The 19,320-nt window shown below is 40.3% G+C and overlaps 1 protein-coding gene across 1 annotated transcript in view; it reads left to right on the top strand.

The window, feature by feature from the left end:
• The window catches only part of LOC110949257 (membrane-associated guanylate kinase, WW and PDZ domain-containing protein 3-like), a 151,102-nt gene extending 141,028 nt beyond the window's left edge, over positions 1–10,074 (top strand). Inside the window, exons 12-22 of the mRNA XM_022191187.2 lie at positions 271–436; positions 568–662; positions 1,182–1,389; positions 2,015–2,197; positions 3,104–3,289; positions 3,761–3,857; positions 4,427–4,532; positions 6,002–6,139; positions 9,074–9,212; positions 9,713–9,802; positions 9,950–10,074. Coding sequence (XP_022046879.2) covers positions 271–436; positions 568–662; positions 1,182–1,389; positions 2,015–2,197; positions 3,104–3,289; positions 3,761–3,857; positions 4,427–4,532; positions 6,002–6,139; positions 9,074–9,212; positions 9,713–9,762 — 1,368 coding nt within the window. The 3' untranslated portion in view covers positions 9,763–9,802; positions 9,950–10,074. The remainder of the gene's footprint in view (positions 1–270; positions 437–567; positions 663–1,181; positions 1,390–2,014; positions 2,198–3,103; positions 3,290–3,760; positions 3,858–4,426; positions 4,533–6,001; positions 6,140–9,073; positions 9,213–9,712; positions 9,803–9,949) is intronic.
• The last annotated feature ends 9,246 nt before the right edge of the window (positions 10,075–19,320 follow it).

Raw genomic sequence — 19,320 nt, 5'->3', positions numbered from 1 at the left:
GCCTATATCTTTTCTTTTTTTAAAAAAGACCCGATAAAGTGACCTTTATTGCTTTTGTAATCTATCACTGTTAAATGCTCAGCCACTTCTCTGGGACAATGAGCTGCACAGAATATCAATAAACATGTGATGTCCTTTGTAGGTGAATATCAAAGGATGTGTAATCAAATGAACACTTGGAATTAAAATTCTTCATAAAGGTCATGCTTTTCTGAGATCATGACACTTAAAGGAACATGTGTTTGTAACAGTGCTTGTGTTTGTTGTCAGAGACAGGAAATGACGGCCAGTACGGAGACTTTGGATGGTATCACAGACTCGGTTCCCCAGGCCCTGCCTTACCACTCCAACACGAGCACACTGCGCTCCGCCGACTCCCCCAAACGAGACGTCACCGAGTTGTACCTGAAGTCCAAAGCCTTGCTGGAGAGCAGACGTAAGTGCAGAACACTCTCACTTTTACTCATAAATTGCCTTTAGGTGACCTACATAACCTTATGTTCTGATCGACTTGAAACCTTGACATCTCAAGACAGCGCAGTAGTAATTGAATGTACTCATGCACAGAGCCTCACACCAAAGACATAGATGTTTTCCTGAAGAGGGACATTGAAACAGGCTTTGGCTTCCGTGTGCTGGGAGGAGAAGGTCCACAACAGCCAGTAAGTATATATAATATATTGTAGGTGTATTTTCACGTGAATATAAGAATACAAGTGTGTGACCATTCATTTTGGAAATACTACACTACCGTTCAGAGGTTTGGGGTCACCCAGGCGATTTCATGTCATAAAAACTCACACTTTTGTTCATGTGCTAACATAACTGCACAAGGGTTTTCTAATCCTCAGTTAACCTTTCAACATGATTGACTAGCACAATGTAGCATTAGAAGACAGGAGTGATGGTTGCTGGAAATGTTCCTCTGTACCCCTATGGAGATATTCCATTAAAAATCAGCTGTTTCCAGCTAGAATAGTCATTTACCACATTAACAATGTCTAGACTGTATTTCTGATTCATTTAATGTTATCTTCATTTTAAAAAAATGCCTTTCTTTCAAAAATAAGGACATTTTTAAGTAATGTACAGTGAAAGCATTGCTGGTTTCTTATGCTTTCATATTTATTATTATTTCTACCTTCTCAATACTCATTTCTCTGTTATTAACCCCATGTCAGAATGTATTTCCCCAGGTGTACATTGGGGCTATTGTGCCCAACGGAGCTGCAGAGAAGGATGGTCGTCTCAGAGCAGGAGACGAGCTCATTGGCATCGATGGTGTGATGGTCAAGGGCCGTTCGCACAAGCAAGTCTTGGATCTGATGACCAACGCTGCACGTAATGGTCAAGTTATGTTGACTGTTCGAAGGAAGGTCATCTACAGAGGTGAGGAAGAAGCCGGAGCAACACCTGGCACAAGACTAGGTGCTGCTGTTTTATGATTAATCCTTATAAGCATGTAGTACAGTAAGTCAGCTTATTGTATCTTACAGCGTTTTCCTGTGAAAATAACACATACTGCAACAGTTTGTTAGTTAAAAACAGATGTTTACACTAAAACTAGTTCGTAAACTTCATTGCTGATTCTGAGTAGCACAATTTGTAGCTGAACTAAGTAGAATAACTCAAAATCCAGACAAAGTGTCCCAGCACTGGTCATGCTTTTCTAAAAATTGTATTATAAGAATTACAGATCTTGCAGTGATCTGAGGGATCATCACCTTGATTATGGATTCAAGGCATAGAAGCTTTTCTAGAAGGATCTTTCTGCCTTTAGCTCTAAAGCAAGACAATCTCTGGTAGCCACTGGCAACCCTTTTAGCCGTCCAGGTTCTCTAATCATACTGCTCCACTTTGATTTTCTTTGTAATGTGCACTTACATGTCACACTTTTTATTTTATCTTTATTGGCATATTTGGCATAAAAGCCCTCAGGAATACACAGATAAACACACAAATACAAATGCACAGGACAAAAAGTACATTGTCTTCTGTATCCTTTTCATATCAGATGCAACAGAGGAAGAGGTTCAGGAAATGACTCCAGTGCTGGTGAATGGTTCTCCCAAGCTACCTCGCCTACCGATGCCCAGCGCCCTGGACCACGAGTCTTTTGACATAACACTCCACCGTAAAGACACTGAAGGCTTTGGCTTTGTCATCCTCACATCCAAGAGCAAACCGCCTCATGGAGGTGAGGATAAAATCTCTAATTCATTCAAATCCATTAAAACATTTTCGAAATTGTAAGTAGGGTATATTTTGAAAATCTATGAATTTAAAAATGTTCCATGAACCTATTCGATCTAAAATAGAGATTTATGAAAAATATTGTAAATATTATGTGGAGGGCTGCACGGTGGTTAGTGTTAGGGAATTCTGCGATGTCGAGAGACAAATGAGGAGGCAGATTCAGAGACACTCTGGAGACTCAGATGGCTTATGCTGAGAACAAGGTTTACTGATATCAGCAGACTGGTATCAGTAAACATTAAATCACTCTCGCCTTGCAGCTAGAAGGTTCCCTGTTCGTGGATCTTTCTGCATGGAGTTTGGATGTTCTCCCTGTGCATGCCTGGGTTTTCTCTGGATACTCCAGTTTCCTCCCACAGTCCAAAAACATGCTCAGGCTAATTAGTCAAATTTTTCTATAGCTGTGAGTGCGAATGTGATTGTTTGTCTCTATTTGTAGCCCTGTGGTAGACCTGTCCAGGGTGCCCCCTGCCTTCACCCTACATCAGCTGGAGTGTAGGGCGAAGGCCCCGCGACCATAATGAGATAATAAAAGGATGGATATGATGTGGATGGATAGGATCACAATATATAGATTTTTATTAAGCATACTGTAGTCAGCATTGCAAAAAAATTAAGAAGATGATTGTTTATGGTTTATCATGGTAACAATTATTCTAGTATGCAGTGGCAGTCAAAAACTATATGAACAGTTGCTTGTAGGATTCAAGATGTGTTTACAGATTTTAGTAAAGCAAACCGTAGTTGCAGTGGGATCATGGTTACTACCTTTTCTGTTGATACCTTTGATATATTTCACTCTGGCTGTGTCCTAATGCCTCATTCTTCTTCATATCTGCCATTTCAGTTATCCCACACAAAATTGGACGAATCATTGAAGGCAGTCCCACTGACCGCTGTGGCCTGCTGCACGTTGGAGATCGTATCTCAGCAGTCAACGGGCGCTCCATCATTGAGCTCTCTCACAATGACATTGTTCAGCTTATCAAGGAGGCCGGCAATGTTGTCACCCTCACTGTGGTTCCTGAGGACGGTGAATATCTCCTTATGCAAAAAACTACACTTGTTGTGATAGTTGATCAGCTCGTTTTAAAGCAATTTTTGCAACATCTGCAATTGGGAAGTTAGTGTCACAGCCAGGTAATCAAAGCAATCCACCCTGCACATAATTAGAATATATGAATATTTTATGATCATATTAATAATTCAATTTTAAGCAGAGGTATTTAAACTTTGAAAAATGGAACCCCTGCTCCTTGAAAAGGATTGAATCGATGAAAATAAAACAAATTACATCAATGTGTCACAGTGATGTCAGTCCATTTAGCAGGATATATAAGGCTGGTAATGAGGCTTCATTTTGTAAGTCAAGTCTTCTTGGGGCTGTTAAAGAGAATTAAATGATGAACATGTTGTGGAATGGTTCTATATATGGTATTCTCTATTAATGGAAGTTTTTAATATTTTTACACTGATGACACTGTCATGTCTAAATGTATTGTAGAATACAAGGGCCCTCCGTCTGGAGCAAGTTCAGCTAAACAGAGTCCAGCTCTTCAACACAGAACCATGGGGCAGAGGTCAGCATTACAGGATGAACGGTAAGGACATGAGCTCAGAAAACAGAAGTACAAAGCTGTTAAAAAAAAAATACATGTTCATCAGTTACTTGTGTCCGTAAAATTTTTTGCAATTCTTTAAATTTGCTGAATTTCTGTTGTGTGCACCTGAAGTGGACAAAATATAGCATGAAAATGCATCTTTGCTGTCCTGCTGAGAAGAATATACGCAGATATGTATATTTAAGACAGGAAATGCAACAGAAACCTCCTCTTAGACTGGAAAGAAATGAAATGGCATGCATATGGTGACATTATTAAAATAATGTTACTGCCAACGGACAAAGAATGTTTGTCCACAGAGCAAAAAGATATATCAAACCAGAAAGACACTGGCATAATAAATATAAAAGTGTGTAAGATGTGTAGTACAGAACATATACAGTGCAAAATAAGCATCTCCATATATGAGTAAATGCAGTTCCCTCCCATTTCCCGCCCAGCGTTAAATTAGATTATCTGTTTTGCATAAGGGCTTTCCCAGTTAGATGCCTGCAGCCATCTGTTTACAACAAGTACTATGAGAAAAATACATGTGCTGTTTGTTCTAGTTATAACCTGGACCTGGAGGAGAAGACTGATGGAGTCAACTGGTCTGACCACAAAACTCTTCCTCTTGGTGAACTGGGCACGCTGTGTGTGACTGGACCCAACCAGGTAAGAATAATCCTCTTACTGCTTTCTCTGTATGTTGTCTTTGCAACCACCTGAAGGTTAGAATTGTCCATTCAGACTGGGGATGTAAACAACATTGTTTGTGACTGTATGAAAAGAAATAATGCTGTTCATTTGCTTACAGCATAACATGTTGTCACGGTCACATGAAACTCTTTTTTTTTTCCATATAGTGCACAGGTACATCAGATTAATGCACATTGTGGTCATTATAGTTTTATGTAAATTTCAAGTCAATATAGGCAAAGAATGAAGTCGTATACAGAAGAACACGGATCATTAAGAACATCTTTTATCAACAGAAAATTCTCACAAATCTAATGATGCATCACTGAGCTGGAGGCAGCTTTGTTTGTTGTGTCTTTGAAAGAAAATGGTACATTTTCAAAGAACATGTTCAATCACAAGAATGTTAATGAAATCCTATATAAACACGCAGATAAGGCATAACATTATGACCGTCTGCCTCATATCATGTTGGTCTCCATAATGCTGCTAAAACTCCTCTGACCCAGTGGGGCATGGACACAGGACTTCTGGGGATGTCCTGTGGCACCGTGATGGTGGCAGTGAATCCTGTGGGTCCTGTGGGTTGCAGGGTGGGACCTACTTAGATCAGGCTTATCCTGGTACATCCCACAGATGCTCAATAAGATTTGGATGTGGGGAGTGCGGAACCCGAGTGAGCACCTTATATCTGTCGTGTTCCCCGGGCCAGTCCGGAGCAGTTTTGTGGTGTGTCAGGGTGCAGTGTCCTGCTGAGGGTGGCAACTGGCATCAGAGACTGCTGTGATCTACAATGTTTTGGTGGGTGGTACATGTCAAGCATCCAAATGAATGTCAGGACTCAAAGTTTCCCAGCAGAACATTACACTACAACAAAATGCTCAATATTATGTACCTCACCTGTCAGTGGTCATAATGTTGCAGCTGATCAGTGTACAGATATTAGTGTGTGTGTGTGTGTGTGTGTGTGTGTGTGTGTGTGTGTGTGTGTGTGTGTGTGTGTGTGTGTGTGTGTGTGTGTGTGTGTACAAATGTACACAACAATTCCAAAATTTGGGGTCACTCAGAAATGTCCATATTTTTGAAAAAAAAACATTTTCTCTATGAAGATAACATTAAATTAATCAGAAATACAGTCTAGACATTGTTAATGTGGTAAATGACTATTCTAGCTGGAAACGGCTGATTTCTAATGGAATATCTCCATAGGGGTACAGAGGAACATTTCCAGCAACCATCACTCCTGTGTTCTAATGCTACATTGTGTTAGCTAATGGTGTTGAAAGGCTCACTGATGATTGGAAAACCCTTGTGCAATTATGTTACCGCATGAACAAAAGTGTTAGCTTTCATGGAACACATGAAATTGCCTGGGTGACACCTAACATCTGAACAGTAGTGTATGCGAGTACACTGAGTGTTTTCTTTATGCTTGTCCCGTGCAGGGCTGTCTGACAGTGGAGTTAGAGAGAGGTCCTCGAGGCTTCGGCTTCAGTCTGCGAGGCGGCACAGAGTACAACATGGGCCTGTACATCCTCAGACTGGCTGAAGATGGACCTGCTCAGCTGGATGGAAGAATCCATGTGAGTGTTTCTTTCACTACTGCAGTTATAGTTTACAAATGTTTTCTCTTCTCTTACCTCAGCTCTGAAAAGGGCAAGAGCAGATTCTAAATGTCATTTGTGTATTTTTCTGTAAACTTTATCCAGACTGAGCACCAGCAGCCTGCAGAGACCCCAATATCAATTACATCCCACAGTACTCAAGTGAATGGAGAGGTTTTTATAGACTGATTTTGCCAAATTAGGAGGTTTAACAGTTCAGGATCATATTAAAGTAAAGATCATAGGGTCAAAAGCAGGTGATGCCCTGGCTCTACACTGGGGAATGTGCTCGGTGAACTTAATTTAGCTTTACGTATTGAATTATGTTGTGTGCATAACTGAGCTGAACCAAGTGTCCACAGGTGATTTATTATCCCCCGCCTCCACGAAGTGGAAAAGGGGGATATAGGTTTGGCCTCCGTCCGACCGTGCGTCCGTCCATGCGTCCGTCCGAGATGAAGGGGACAGCTTTTCTCAGAAACTATTACAGCTAGGATTACGAACTTTAGTGTGTAGCTTCACACCATGGACACCTTGATCAAGTTCGAAAATGAGACCTGTGCGATAATATTTCACAGAGTTATGGCCCTTTATCACTATTTTGGATATAGACTCATAGACATCATGTGGCGGGGGATATTGATGACCATGTCATGCACTGTTTTCCAAACGCTACTGCTTCGCCATACTTTCACCTACAGACTTAATTTTAGTCTTAAAAAAAGCCCCAACTCTCTTCTTTTCAGGCATGTACATATTGTGACGTGGGATTTATGGTTTTCCATACAGGAGCCTCCAAAACCCCTAGGTTAAGCAAAAAATCCCATGTTAGAGCATGTGCTCCTCTGGTGCTAGAGTGTGGAGAGGGACAAAATCTGTCCGTTTTTTTTTTTTAACTTAAATCGCCATCCTGGCCAAACGGTACTTACTACAAGGACAATCCTTTCACAGACTATAGTAAAGACTCTCTACATTCATATGACTCCGACATTGTTCACCTGGCACATTGTTACGTCACGCGCCAGCCCTTAATTGACGTGGGAACCTGAATCGCCCTCAATGCAAATTTAGGCCTTGTGCTGCTTCACACACAGCAATTTTAAAACTGCTGTTTCTCGGTCATTTTTCACTCTACAGCAACATTAAACATACCGACCTCTTCCGTGACTCATCCTGCCACTCACCATCCGGTTACTTTTGAGCTAGCATTCTCGGTTAGCCCGTAATTAGCGACAGAACGCGACTGCAGCTGACAAGCTGTAAACTGCTGCAGGGGCGGCACTAGGTTTTCAGGACAGGGGGGGCTTAGCCCCCAGGAGATGCACACAATGTGAGTGAACATTTAATTTTACAGCTAACAATTTAGTATGTAGCTTCACACCATGGACACCTTGATCAAGTTCGAAAATGAGACCTGTGCGATAATATTTAACAGAGTTATGGCCCTTGATCACTATTTTGCATATAGACTCATAGACATCACATGTGGCGGGGGATATTGATGACCATGTCATCTTGTTCTAAAATAAAATAACATGAGTTAAATTTTTGGTCTGGTGGAGTGGCTACAGGAAAGGTCAGGAGTCACCAAAATCATTGATTCATTCTTTCCACACTGAATGTCACAGCATTTCGTTGAGGTTGTTTCTTTCCAGACCAAAGTGTTTGAGGACAGAACAAGTGACTAACAGGAAGATGTCACCATACTGCACCTATCAAGAAATGCCTGGAAGAAAAACAAATTGATACTTGATTAAATAAAAGCCAGTAGATTCTGTTGTAGCTCATTTGGCTTCACTCATCGTTGTTATGTAAAGTATGGCGAGCTATTATATAAACTGTTCCCTCACTGAGATGTTTTGCACATTTAGTACTTTATGAAGTAGAGACTTAAATCAGACAAAATATCATTTCTATGGCCATGTGTTTGAATGCACTAGAGATTAAACCAACAGATTGTATTTCAGTGACTGCCACTTACAGTTTTGAGGGTCTGAGATACTTTCAGCTATGATGTGCAGGCAGTTCTTGGTTTTCACTGAGTAATGTAATTCAAGCTGTCTACACAGCGAACAGGAAGGATAAAGGCCCAGAAAGGTCCAAGATGCTCTTTTTCAGCCTCTATTCTTTCAGCCTCAGCATAGTTTTGTTCTTGTTTACTGCTTATTATTTATAGATTTTTATCCTTTTTTTCTTTTCTATTGTATGTCTCTGATCATCTGTGATTCTGTCCAGCTACTTGTCCATCTGTGTCAATAAGCACACATCCTTCTTTCCTTTCATTTCTTCTTTAGTGAGATTCTTACCATTTTCCAAAAAGCCCACACTGTAACTGACCCTGAATTTTCACTCTCTATGGAAGAGATTCAGCAAAATTAGAATTTCCCCATGGGGATGAGATTATCACATTATTATTATTAGGATGAGAGGGGAGACTCGAGAGTGAGGGAACAGAATAGAGGCTCAGAGCTGGAATCAATCTTAGTCTTGCCAGACTGTGATCTCTGGGCATGACTTTGCCTATCCAAGGGTGGAGAGGAATGTCAACACTGATTAGAGCCTAACAGACTGACGTGTTTACACGCTTTATCCTGAGATACTTTGTCATCTCTAATAATAGAGGGTACCTCCAGGGTAATACAGAGCTGTACGTGTGTGTGTGTGTGTGTGTGTGTGTGTGTGAGTCTGTGTGTGTAGCATAAAATGTAGATTCTTTGATTATAACTGCAGCTCCTGTATTTCTGTGTGTGTGTGTGTGTGTGTGTGTGTGTGTGTGTGTGTGTGTGTGTGTGTGTGTGTGTGTGTGTGTGTGTGTGTGTGTGTGTGTGTGTGTGTGTGTGTGTGCGCGCGCACAGCTGAGCAGTTCGTAGGTGTGTTTCTGTGTGGTAATTGCATTTTCTGCATTACTGACAGGTTGGAGATGAGATAGTGGAGATTAACGGGGAGCCGGCTCGTGGTATTTCCCACACACGGGCCATTGAACTGATCCAGGCTGGAGGGAACAAAGTGGTGCTGCTGCTGAGACCTGGAGCGGGTTTGGCTCAAGATGGCAGTGAGTAACCATTCGATGTGTTCCTTTTGATAAAGAGTAGCTTTGTGCCCTGGAATGATGTTGCTGTACAGTGTAGCGGACATTAAACTGCATGTTTTACGTACTTATAAGGGCTGGCCATAGCTTCATATTTGGAGCCAGATGAGAAAATGTTATATCGCAGTCCAACTATTCCATACTTTTCTTCTCAAATTAATGTTTGCAATAAAACGTAAGCTGGAAACAAGATTGAATTTATATTCTAAATGTTTTACTACTGTTTACTACTTTACAAGGAGGGAATAATGACAGCAGTTAAATACATGCTGAAACCATAAATTCACCTGATGTTTTGCTAATGATAATGACCATCCATTTGTTAATTGATGGAGCCTTTTCTCAACTTCCACCTTTATTGATCTCAATGTACTTTCTTTGCTGAGTTTCTTTTTTATTTATTTGTTCATTAAATCTCTAACCATCTGCTTCCTTTGGCTCTTTTTCTCTTGCCCCTGATGCAGGTAGTACAGCTTCCTCTACTGTGTGCTACTACACTGAGCACCAACACTAACATCTTCACTGCTTTTACTGCTCTCTTCTCTTTCATCTTGGTAATTCTTCTCTTTTTCATTTTCCTGCTGTTAACTTCAATATTGTGAATAAACTTTCTCTCTTTCTTATTCTAAATTGCAAAGTTTTGTGTGGAGCATGTAACATTTTTGTTCGCATATGATTTAAAACGTGTGCTTCTCTTACAGGTCAACATGATCAAAAACTCATTTCACCTACAAGCTATTCCTCAGAGGTGTTTTACTCTGACACATCATCCCCGTCCTCTCCATATCCCACCGGGGCTTCCACCTTTGTTTCCTCTCCCTTCTCCAGCAAGCTGAAGCATTCTCGCAGCTGGAGCGCCATTTCCCCACAAGGCCGCAAGCCCCGCAGCAGCAGCAGCAGCAGCAGCAGCAGGGGTTTAAGGTCCGTGGAGGAGAGTGGTGAATGGGCAGACAAGGAGGTAGAACGGCCCTCACCCGTCTCCACCGAGCATATAAAATTCTACAAGAGGACCAGACCCACAAAAGACTCCAGAGAGCTAAGCAGCCCAAAGAAAACAGGGGAGACATTTCCTAAAGCCAAAGAGAAACATCACAGTCCAAAAAAGACTGAGAGTCAGGCACAGGAAGCAGCACTGAGTAGGAACAGGATGCCTCAGACACAGACAAAAACACATCCTGCAAACCCTAGGAAGTCTCCACAAGTTGGACAACTAGTGGTCTCGACCCTGCAGTGCACAGAGCAGCAACAAGGCCTTCAGAGAAGATTAAAGGATTCTTCCAGCAGAGCGAGCTTAAGTCATGAAAAGAAAAATGGTGAAGGGGGAAATACTGAGATGAGAAGATACTCACAAGTCGGGGAGATGGAAAGGAGAGGAGAAAGGACCAGGCCAGGACATGAGCAGGAAAGTTTTAAGAGAAGAGTAATGGGGGAGTCTTACCACCACAGGATATTACCTAATACAGTAAAAGAAAGTGAGATAGGAACAGGTAAAGACTCAGGGCACAGAAATGGCAATGGCAAGGGCAAACCTACAAAGGACAGAAACACAAGTAAAGGGACAAGTAACAAAGAGAATCATTGCTGTCTTTCAAAGATATATGGAATAAAAAGGTGTCTGTAGTCGCGCCAAGAGAGGCTAAAGGAAGAGAAGATACATTTTCTTACTCCAAAGAAGAGAGTGGTAGGGAAGACTTTGTAGCCTCTGTAAACAGTATGCCAGGAGCTCCGCAGAGCCCAAAGGGACCTGTTAGCCCCTGCCCGTGGAAAGTGCCCAGCTCAGCCAAAATCCTCTCCCAGGCAGAGGTCCTCCGTGACCCTTTGTGATAGAATATTGAATAACCAAGACATGAGCTGTGCCATGGCATATTTAACAGCTGCCTCAGTGGATTTGTTTTTCTGAGTTCTTCCATAAAACAGAGAAAGTGCAACATGGTGCCACTTTTATTATCTTCGGACCGTGGCCAGATTTGTATTTTGGGAGTGCTGTGACATCACATGTGGCATGTAGCAACTCCCCTCTGCCTTGTCCGCTGCTTCAGCATCTTTGACGTGGGACTTCAGCATGTGCGGCATGCTCGTGGCCTTGTCAGACGAGACATTTTGAAATGTGAATATGTGCCAATCCTGGGAGCCTCCTGTGGAACAACAGCTACAAACAGTGATTCACCCATTACAATGCAATGACCCATATGCAACGAAAGGAGAAAGGCCCTCGCCTCTCGACTGTAGTATACACCCAGTGTGACTGTCATCTAGGGTTTAATTTCGCTCTCAGTCTCATTGTGGGATATTTTGACTGTCTTTTTATGACAGGTTTACTCAACTGCATGCAGTCAGCGCTTCTGTTTGTTTTGCTGCATGTGTTCTGCACATCACGGAGAATGAACCTGTTTCTTGTTTATAATTCTCATTCTGAACACCAGGCAGATTATACAATCCAGCAAATGTTTACTTTATGGGGTACTCCAGACTGTTCTACGGTTATAGTCATGACACTCCTGCATATAAGCAGTATAATTTAAAAGACCAGAAACTTGTGGTTTGAGATCTTGTTTACCATATGTATGATAATTATCCAGTGTGTAATTTATTGAGGTAATAGATGAATATATGTATATGTAGCTGTACCAAGCCATTCCACATTTTGATATAGACTTTAAAAATTTGTCCCATGTTATTTGAGCTTTCACCTTATTTCCAATGTACTTCAGTGGTAGGAATTACCATGGATCTTTGTAGTTCATGAAATGTATAGACGTGACGTGCAAACTGCTGTACCAAATGTTTGCAATCGCTCAAAACGTGTCTCATTGTGAAATATAATATATACATATATATTTGAATGTGTCATATTTTGCAGATTCTAACTATCTATTGAATTCCATTGCACTGCATCTGCCCTTGTAGCATAACAGAATGACCATGAGTTGTAATTAATTCGTGATGTTGACTTGCTACCAATGCATTGCCATTTTACTACTGTAACAATTTTATAAAGCTGTTTTCATTTTTTTTTCTAAAAGGTTCACTGTTGAAGCCCAAAATGGCAATTTATGTAATTCTGTGCCAGTTCTGAGTCACGTCCCTGGTAGTTTTACCTTTGCCTAATGAGAAAAGACAAATTAGACTTTTAATTCTATGTGTTCGTCAATCCTGCTGTGTGACTGTGTATTAGGGTAACTTGAAGGATGTCAGGGGCCAGAGAGTGATGTGGCAGTTTATTGAGATATTTACCATGCTGCTGATGTATAGGCACGTATACAGAAAACTCGTCATCCTGCATATTAAAGGCTGGTTGAGCTGACTGCTATAAAATGAGAAATAGTCAGATTTCATTGTTACTTTAAACGATTATGACGCAACTGCTGTAAAGTCAAAGAAAAATAAATTGCAATGAGCATACTTGCTAATACAGCTTATAAAATTAAGACATTCAGATGAGCTCAGGGAACACAGTATCGTAGCAATTGTGTGATAAAGTCAGTATCAATGGCAGTCGGATGGTGGGTAAAGTCTGTGATTGTATAATGGAGTTTTCAGGTTTCAAATCCCTAGAGGACGCACTATGAGCCAATCAGTGGTCGACTTTTGTGCAATAGTTTGGTTGGTTGAAAGAGTAAATCCAACCCTGAGTGTCAGGTACAGGCAGTTCGCTCTGGTTCAGAATCAGATAATGCCCTTTTTTATTGTTTGTCCCCTGCACTGTTGTACTCTTTTATGCTTTTCATTTAACCATTTCGTATCTCATCTCTGCATCATACTGTGGCCTTGCATTGCTTCATTAGAAAAACAATCCTTGTGGTATCTTCTACATTCTGTAGGAACAGTAGATGTAAATGTTTGTACATTGTACAGCACCTTTATAAATACTTGCTGAGTGCTCTTTTGGGGAGAAAAAAATAGAGGTATATTAAATTGTTCCATTATTTTTTATGTAAAAAAAAAGAGAGAAAATATTTAAAAAAGGATTGAAAAGGATAGGCTATGACCTTGACATGGTATTGCGTTCATGCACTGAAAAATAAAGTTTTGCTGAAAACACCTCCTGGATTTCTTGTACTACATATAACATACACCACTGGGATTACAACCACATCATTCTGTCTCAGTAATGTCCAGGGCTGCACAGTGGTTTGGTGGTTAGTATTTTCACCTTGCAGCTGGAAGATCCCGGCACCTTTCTGCATGGAGTTTGCATGTTTTCCCTGTGCGTGTGTGAGTTTTCTCCGGGTACTCTGGCTTCCTCCCACCGTGCAAAAACATGCTGAGGTTAACTGGTAATTCAGTAGTGATTGTTTGTCTCTATATGTGGCCCGGTGACCTGTCCAGGGTGCTCCCTTGCCTTCGCCCTAGTCAGGGTGACCCTAATGAGGATTAAGCAGTGTGTGAATAATGGATGGATAACTATATGTCAGTCTGCAATGAACACAGTGACGGCTGATGAGAGAATAAGTGTTCAGCTCCCATATATAGATTAATTTGTTGCACATATTTTCATATCACAAAGCAGCACAAACCACTGTTACTATGGCAGATATCCAGTTGTCATGGTAGCCATCTGCTTTTCTTAACAGAGGAGAAAAAGAGCTTGCCTGCGCTAAATAGATGTTTTTAAATCACAAGAAAAAGCTCAGAGGCATCTTATGTCATGAACGTGTCATAAATATCCATATTTCAAAAGCAGGCATGAATCATGGGACTGTTTTTGGAATGCAAATATAAATGAAATCTGCTCAGAGCCGTGGTGAAGCTGACAGGCTGGTTTCCTCTCCACTATAAAATACCAGCACAATGAGAGGTGTAAATCATAAGGATTATATAAGGCTTGAATGTGGTGCACAACTCTACTGTACAATTTTACACAAAGCTGAAACATTTAATTTAAATGCACATATTGCAATAGAAATACATCAAACAGATGTAATTGCAAAACATTAATTAAAAGCTTTTTGTTTAAGGCTCTGCAGTGCAGATTTAGTCTGAAGAGCTTCTCATGTACAGGGTTTTCTAAGCATTTGTAAATCAAAACTGGATTAGCTGTAAGGGAATAAACCAAATGTTCTTTTTTAAGCATTTTCTAAAGAAAGGGTTGACAGTGTCTATATTGCCAACTTTTGCAATATTTTCTATTATATTCACGTGGTTAGAGACTCACAGTGGAGATGTCCAGCGGCTCCTCGTGTTCATCTCTGACAAGCTTCAGCAGAGCAGATAAGGACATTTTTCACAGTTGGCTGTTCCATGATGATGATAGAAATGAGTTTTATCTGTGAATGACCACAAGAACCTCTTATGTTAGCAGTTTCGACCTTTTGATACCTGATCGGTCACTGGAAAATTGACATAGTGGTGGAAGAGGAGCTTAATGACGACAGAAGGACTGCTAATTGTGTGCGGTCTGATAATAGGCAGACATTTTGACATGTCACAGTAAGGAAACACTGGTGTATTAATAATGGCTGTTTTCCACCCAGAGGAGGTCTGCACTTGGTATAATAAGTGAGCTTTCATTAATTCCCACAGTGGCACTACTGTGAAAAAGGTCTATTGACTAAACTGCATGAAATGACCGGAATATTCGATTGTATTTCCGGTATCGACGTAAAACGATCAGAGGAACGCCATTTCAGAGGTAAATGCTCTGCAAAGGGCTTTTGTCTTTACCCATTTTTTTCTAGTATGTTTCTTTTAAAAGAAACTGAAGGAATTCAGAATTTTAAGATTCTCTGATGCAAATACTGGGCTGCTGCTGTGTGCTCTTCTGTCTTAACCCTTAGATGCACCCCATACATAAGTGGGCCAAAAGTGACCCATATAAGAGTCAATGTGTTTTTATACCATTTTTGTCATTTTGGTTAATAATAATAATTTGTGTTAGTTTTTGTAATATATTTTGGTCCACACAAGCATGATTTCAATTTTGAAATATGTTTATTTTTCACTTTGTAACAGATTTTGAACATTTTGATAATAGAAAAAGAAGAATATTACACAACAGCAATAGAAGAATGTCAACATCCATTTTGTAGACATTTTTCCACTCTTTTCTTCCAGCTGTTGCTGCTCTCCATCCCTCCAAGTTTGAGTGCTTCATCACCTTTTTGAGGAATAGCTGGAATATGAAATGATAAAAACTTTATTACAAAGACATTGCAAGAAAACAACCTCACCGGGTCATTTTTGACTCATTTATGCATCCAAGGGTTAAAGCATCTATACTCTGCTTTATTATTTTGATTTGAAAAAAAAATGATTACAAAATGTTATTGAAATAACACTTTTCTCTGTTACTGCCTGCGCAACAATGAACTACAAACACTGATGACCTCAGTGGTATCTATAACATGTATATCTGCATTTGTGGCATAACTAGATGGGGTTTTTCTCGAAAATTTCAATTTACAGGTGACACACACTCACACACTCTCATACACACACGCACACACACACACACACACACTTCAAACTATCACTGTATGTGTGTGTGTGTGTGTGTGTGTGTGTGAGAGAGAGAGAGAGAGAGTTTAATGTCCACAGGCAAAATTCATATGATACGTTCAGGTTTTGAAGTCAGTGCATAAGTAAAACTGCACTGAATCCCTGAAAGCACAGCAAGAAAACAACTTTATTTCTCTATTGTTGCATCATGATTACACTGGCTCTACCTCCCTGACACTACTTTGCTAACTTTAATGCAGTTTGTCCATTTCACCACTAGATGTCACTGACTTACAGTAAAGTGTTACATTGTAGGAGAAAGACATCAGTTCAGATGTTTAAAAATGGTTGACATTTGGTTAACCCACTTATCTACAATTATGAGTTACTTTTCAAAATTAAGGTCACTGTAAGTATAACTATTATCATGATAAGAATACATACATACACTATATACAATATACGTACACTATCGTTCAAAAGTTTGGGAACATCCAGACAATTTCATGTTTTTGAAGAAAACTCATACTTTTATTCATGTGCTAACATAATTGCACAAGGGTTTTCTAATCATCAGTTAGCCTTTCAACACCATTAGCTAACACAATGTAGCATTAGAACACAGGAGTGATGGTTGCTGGAAATGTTCCTCTGTACCCCTATGGAGATATTCCATTAGAAATCAGTCATTTCCAGCTAGAATAGTCATTTACCACATTAAAAATTTCTAGACTGTATTTTTGATTAATTTAATGTTATCTTCATTGAAAAAAATGATTTTCTTTCAAAAAATAAGGACATTTCTGTGTGACCCCAAACTTTTGAATGATGGAGTACATACAGTGCAGTCCATCATATCAATATTTTCTTGTGAAAAATAGCTGAAGGAAAGTTGTATTTAGGAATCACACAAGCCTTAATAGAACAGAATAGAATAGAATAGAATAGAATAGAATAGAAATAGGAAATTACTTTGGAACAGCAGCATGTTAACACACAGACAACCCACAAACCTGACAGAACACCAACACTAATAGTCATCAGTACGACCACAGACAGTATATGTTAGAAAAAATATAGAAATGTTAAAACATATGCACAGCATATAAATCACAAGTTAAAATATTCATGTGAATAAATGTGAATTGAAAAGCCTGATTGCAGGTGGTAGGAATGACTTCCTGCTGTGCTCAGACCTGCACTGAGGGGGGATGGGTCTGTGCCTGCAGGTGCTCTGACCAAACACCTCCAGATTACGTACTGGGTGACAAACATCGCTCATGACAGAGATCAGTTTCCTGAGCATTCTCACCCCACACACCTGTTGGACTGATTCCAGCTCAGTACCAGTTGTGAAGCTCACCTTCTTGATTCATTTATTCAGTCTGTTTCTGTCCTTGAAGTGAGCCCCCTTCCCCCAACACACAACCCCAAAGAATAAAGCACTGGCCACCATAGTGTGGTAGAAAAAGCCTGCTGATGTTAAAGCACCTTAATCTTTGGCCCTTCTTGTACACTGCCTCCATGTGTTTGGACCAGTCCAGCTTGTCGTCCAGCTGTGTTCCCAGGAACCTACACCTCCACCTCCATGCCAAGAATAATGACTGGTGCCGGTGTGGACTTCTTCCTGTTAAAGTCAATCACTATTTCCTTGATTTTAGAAGTTTTTAGTATAAGGTGGTTGGGTTGCTGGAGTGAACAAAGTTGTGTAATATTATTCCCTGTAATTCTGTGAAATGTCGATATAGAAAAAAGAACTCCAAGAAGAAGCTCTCCATTCAGTACCATGTGTTACGTCAAGGAGACGAAAAGTATGTGTGCGTTTATACCTTCCAGTAAACGGGCAGAAATGTGTGAGTGTGAGTAAGGAGCTGTGATATTGCTACTCATTACATCACATTGTTGGTATGTCTGAATACGAGAGAGGCAGGTGAATTATGCAGCAGTGAGCTGATATTAATGTTCTGGCAGCCTTTTTTCTCCCCATTATCTGGCATGAAGAGAAGCAGATGCATTCTTCTAGGTTAGCTGTAGAGAGGGGAGGTGTCTTAATCATTCATTTGGACAGGGTGTGCAGAGAGATAAGAAAAGCAGGCCATGCCACAGCTGTTGGAGGATCTGAGCATGAGTAGTTGCCTAGAAAACCACCACTAATGCTGGTTTTTCTGGGGCCTTAAAAGGAAATGAGGTGCACCCCACACTTTTACAGGTCAGTTTAATTGGCTTTACATTCTATCCATCCATCATGCTGGTATGTTTTCCACCTCCAAACCAGTGAGACCTCCAATTTCTCTAAATATTCTACTTTTAGGTGATGTAATGTGTCTCACTAAAAATAGCCCCTCCTGGTGTTTTCTTACTGCTTCAAAAAGGTCTCACTAAAGAGTACAGCTATGGGCCACTGAACTTTGTTAGATCTTTGTTCCCTGGTTTCTGTATAAGGCCTCTAATGGTTTCTCAGGCAACTCTGGGTGCAGGAAAGAGATTGCCCATGTCAACAGACTTATGCGGTTGAAAATGGGTGGTGAACTCCTTGGAATTTAACCTAGAGTCTGAGGCAATGAGGCACAGCCCCCTTGTTGAGGAAAGACGGTGGAAGGTATCCATGACAATGACTCGTTACGCTAGTGTAAACTGCTATGGAAAGCATTTAAACCCTTAAAGTCACAAGCTCTACTTTTTGTCTTGTTTATATGTTTGATGGTTACAGTTCTTCATTCTTCTTATTGTTTCTAACACACACACACACACACACACACACACACACACACACACACACACACACACACACACACACACACAGTATGTTATTAATTATAGGAATCATAAAGTATTCTGACTGAAGCACGGAGGGTTCCCCCTTCAGAGGACTCAGAGAAGGAATGCCCCCTTTTTTCCAGCACACACCCATAATGTTTCCTCTCGTTGCCATTGCAACACATGGGAACATCTCTGCTGCTGCTGGGAGGTGGGACTACTGAGCTGCTCAGACTGAGTTTTTTGTTTGTTTGTTTGTTTTTGGTTCTTTGTTTTAGGAAACACTTATATCTGAATTTATTTTTTAGACATCTTGATTTCTTTCTTTGTTTGTCCTACTTGTTCACTTTAATACCTGTCTGTCGCAACTTTTTGCTCCCGGCAGAGGTAAAGCCGCTGAGACTTGGTGATGTAAAGGCGGAGACATAAAAAGCGGAAGGTCTATCGTGCCTTTCAGAATAATATCAATCATTATGTAATTTCATTCCTTGACAAAAGAAAAAATAACTACTCAAAACAATACAAAAATAGTCGTTAGCAAACTTCTGAATGAAAGGGAGCAGAAAAAGAAACTTAAGTAATCTGCCCTTTTATAGCAAATAATCACTTTACAACGAGCCTTCAAAACAAACAACAAACAAAATACTATAAAGTCTTGCAGGCCTGCACAGCCACTCTCACTCATAAATGAGTTTTTTCTCATAACAAACACTAAGAAACTCTTACTTCATTTATATGTATTTCAATAGTATGCTGGTTTTAATTCCATTTTTAAATCTTGCATGTGATTTAGATTCTCTTGATTCCCTCTCGAGATAGTTCCATAAAGTGATCCCTTTTACAGAAATGCAACGTTCCATTCATTTGGTCCCAAATC

The sequence above is a fragment of the Acanthochromis polyacanthus genome, chromosome 5 (genome assembly GCF_021347895.1).
Source record: "Acanthochromis polyacanthus isolate Apoly-LR-REF ecotype Palm Island chromosome 5, KAUST_Apoly_ChrSc, whole genome shotgun sequence".
NCBI classification, from domain to species: Eukaryota; Metazoa; Chordata; class Actinopteri; family Pomacentridae; genus Acanthochromis; species Acanthochromis polyacanthus.
Note: the sequence above shows the minus strand (reverse complement) of the source record. Positions and strands in the feature narration are given on the sequence as shown.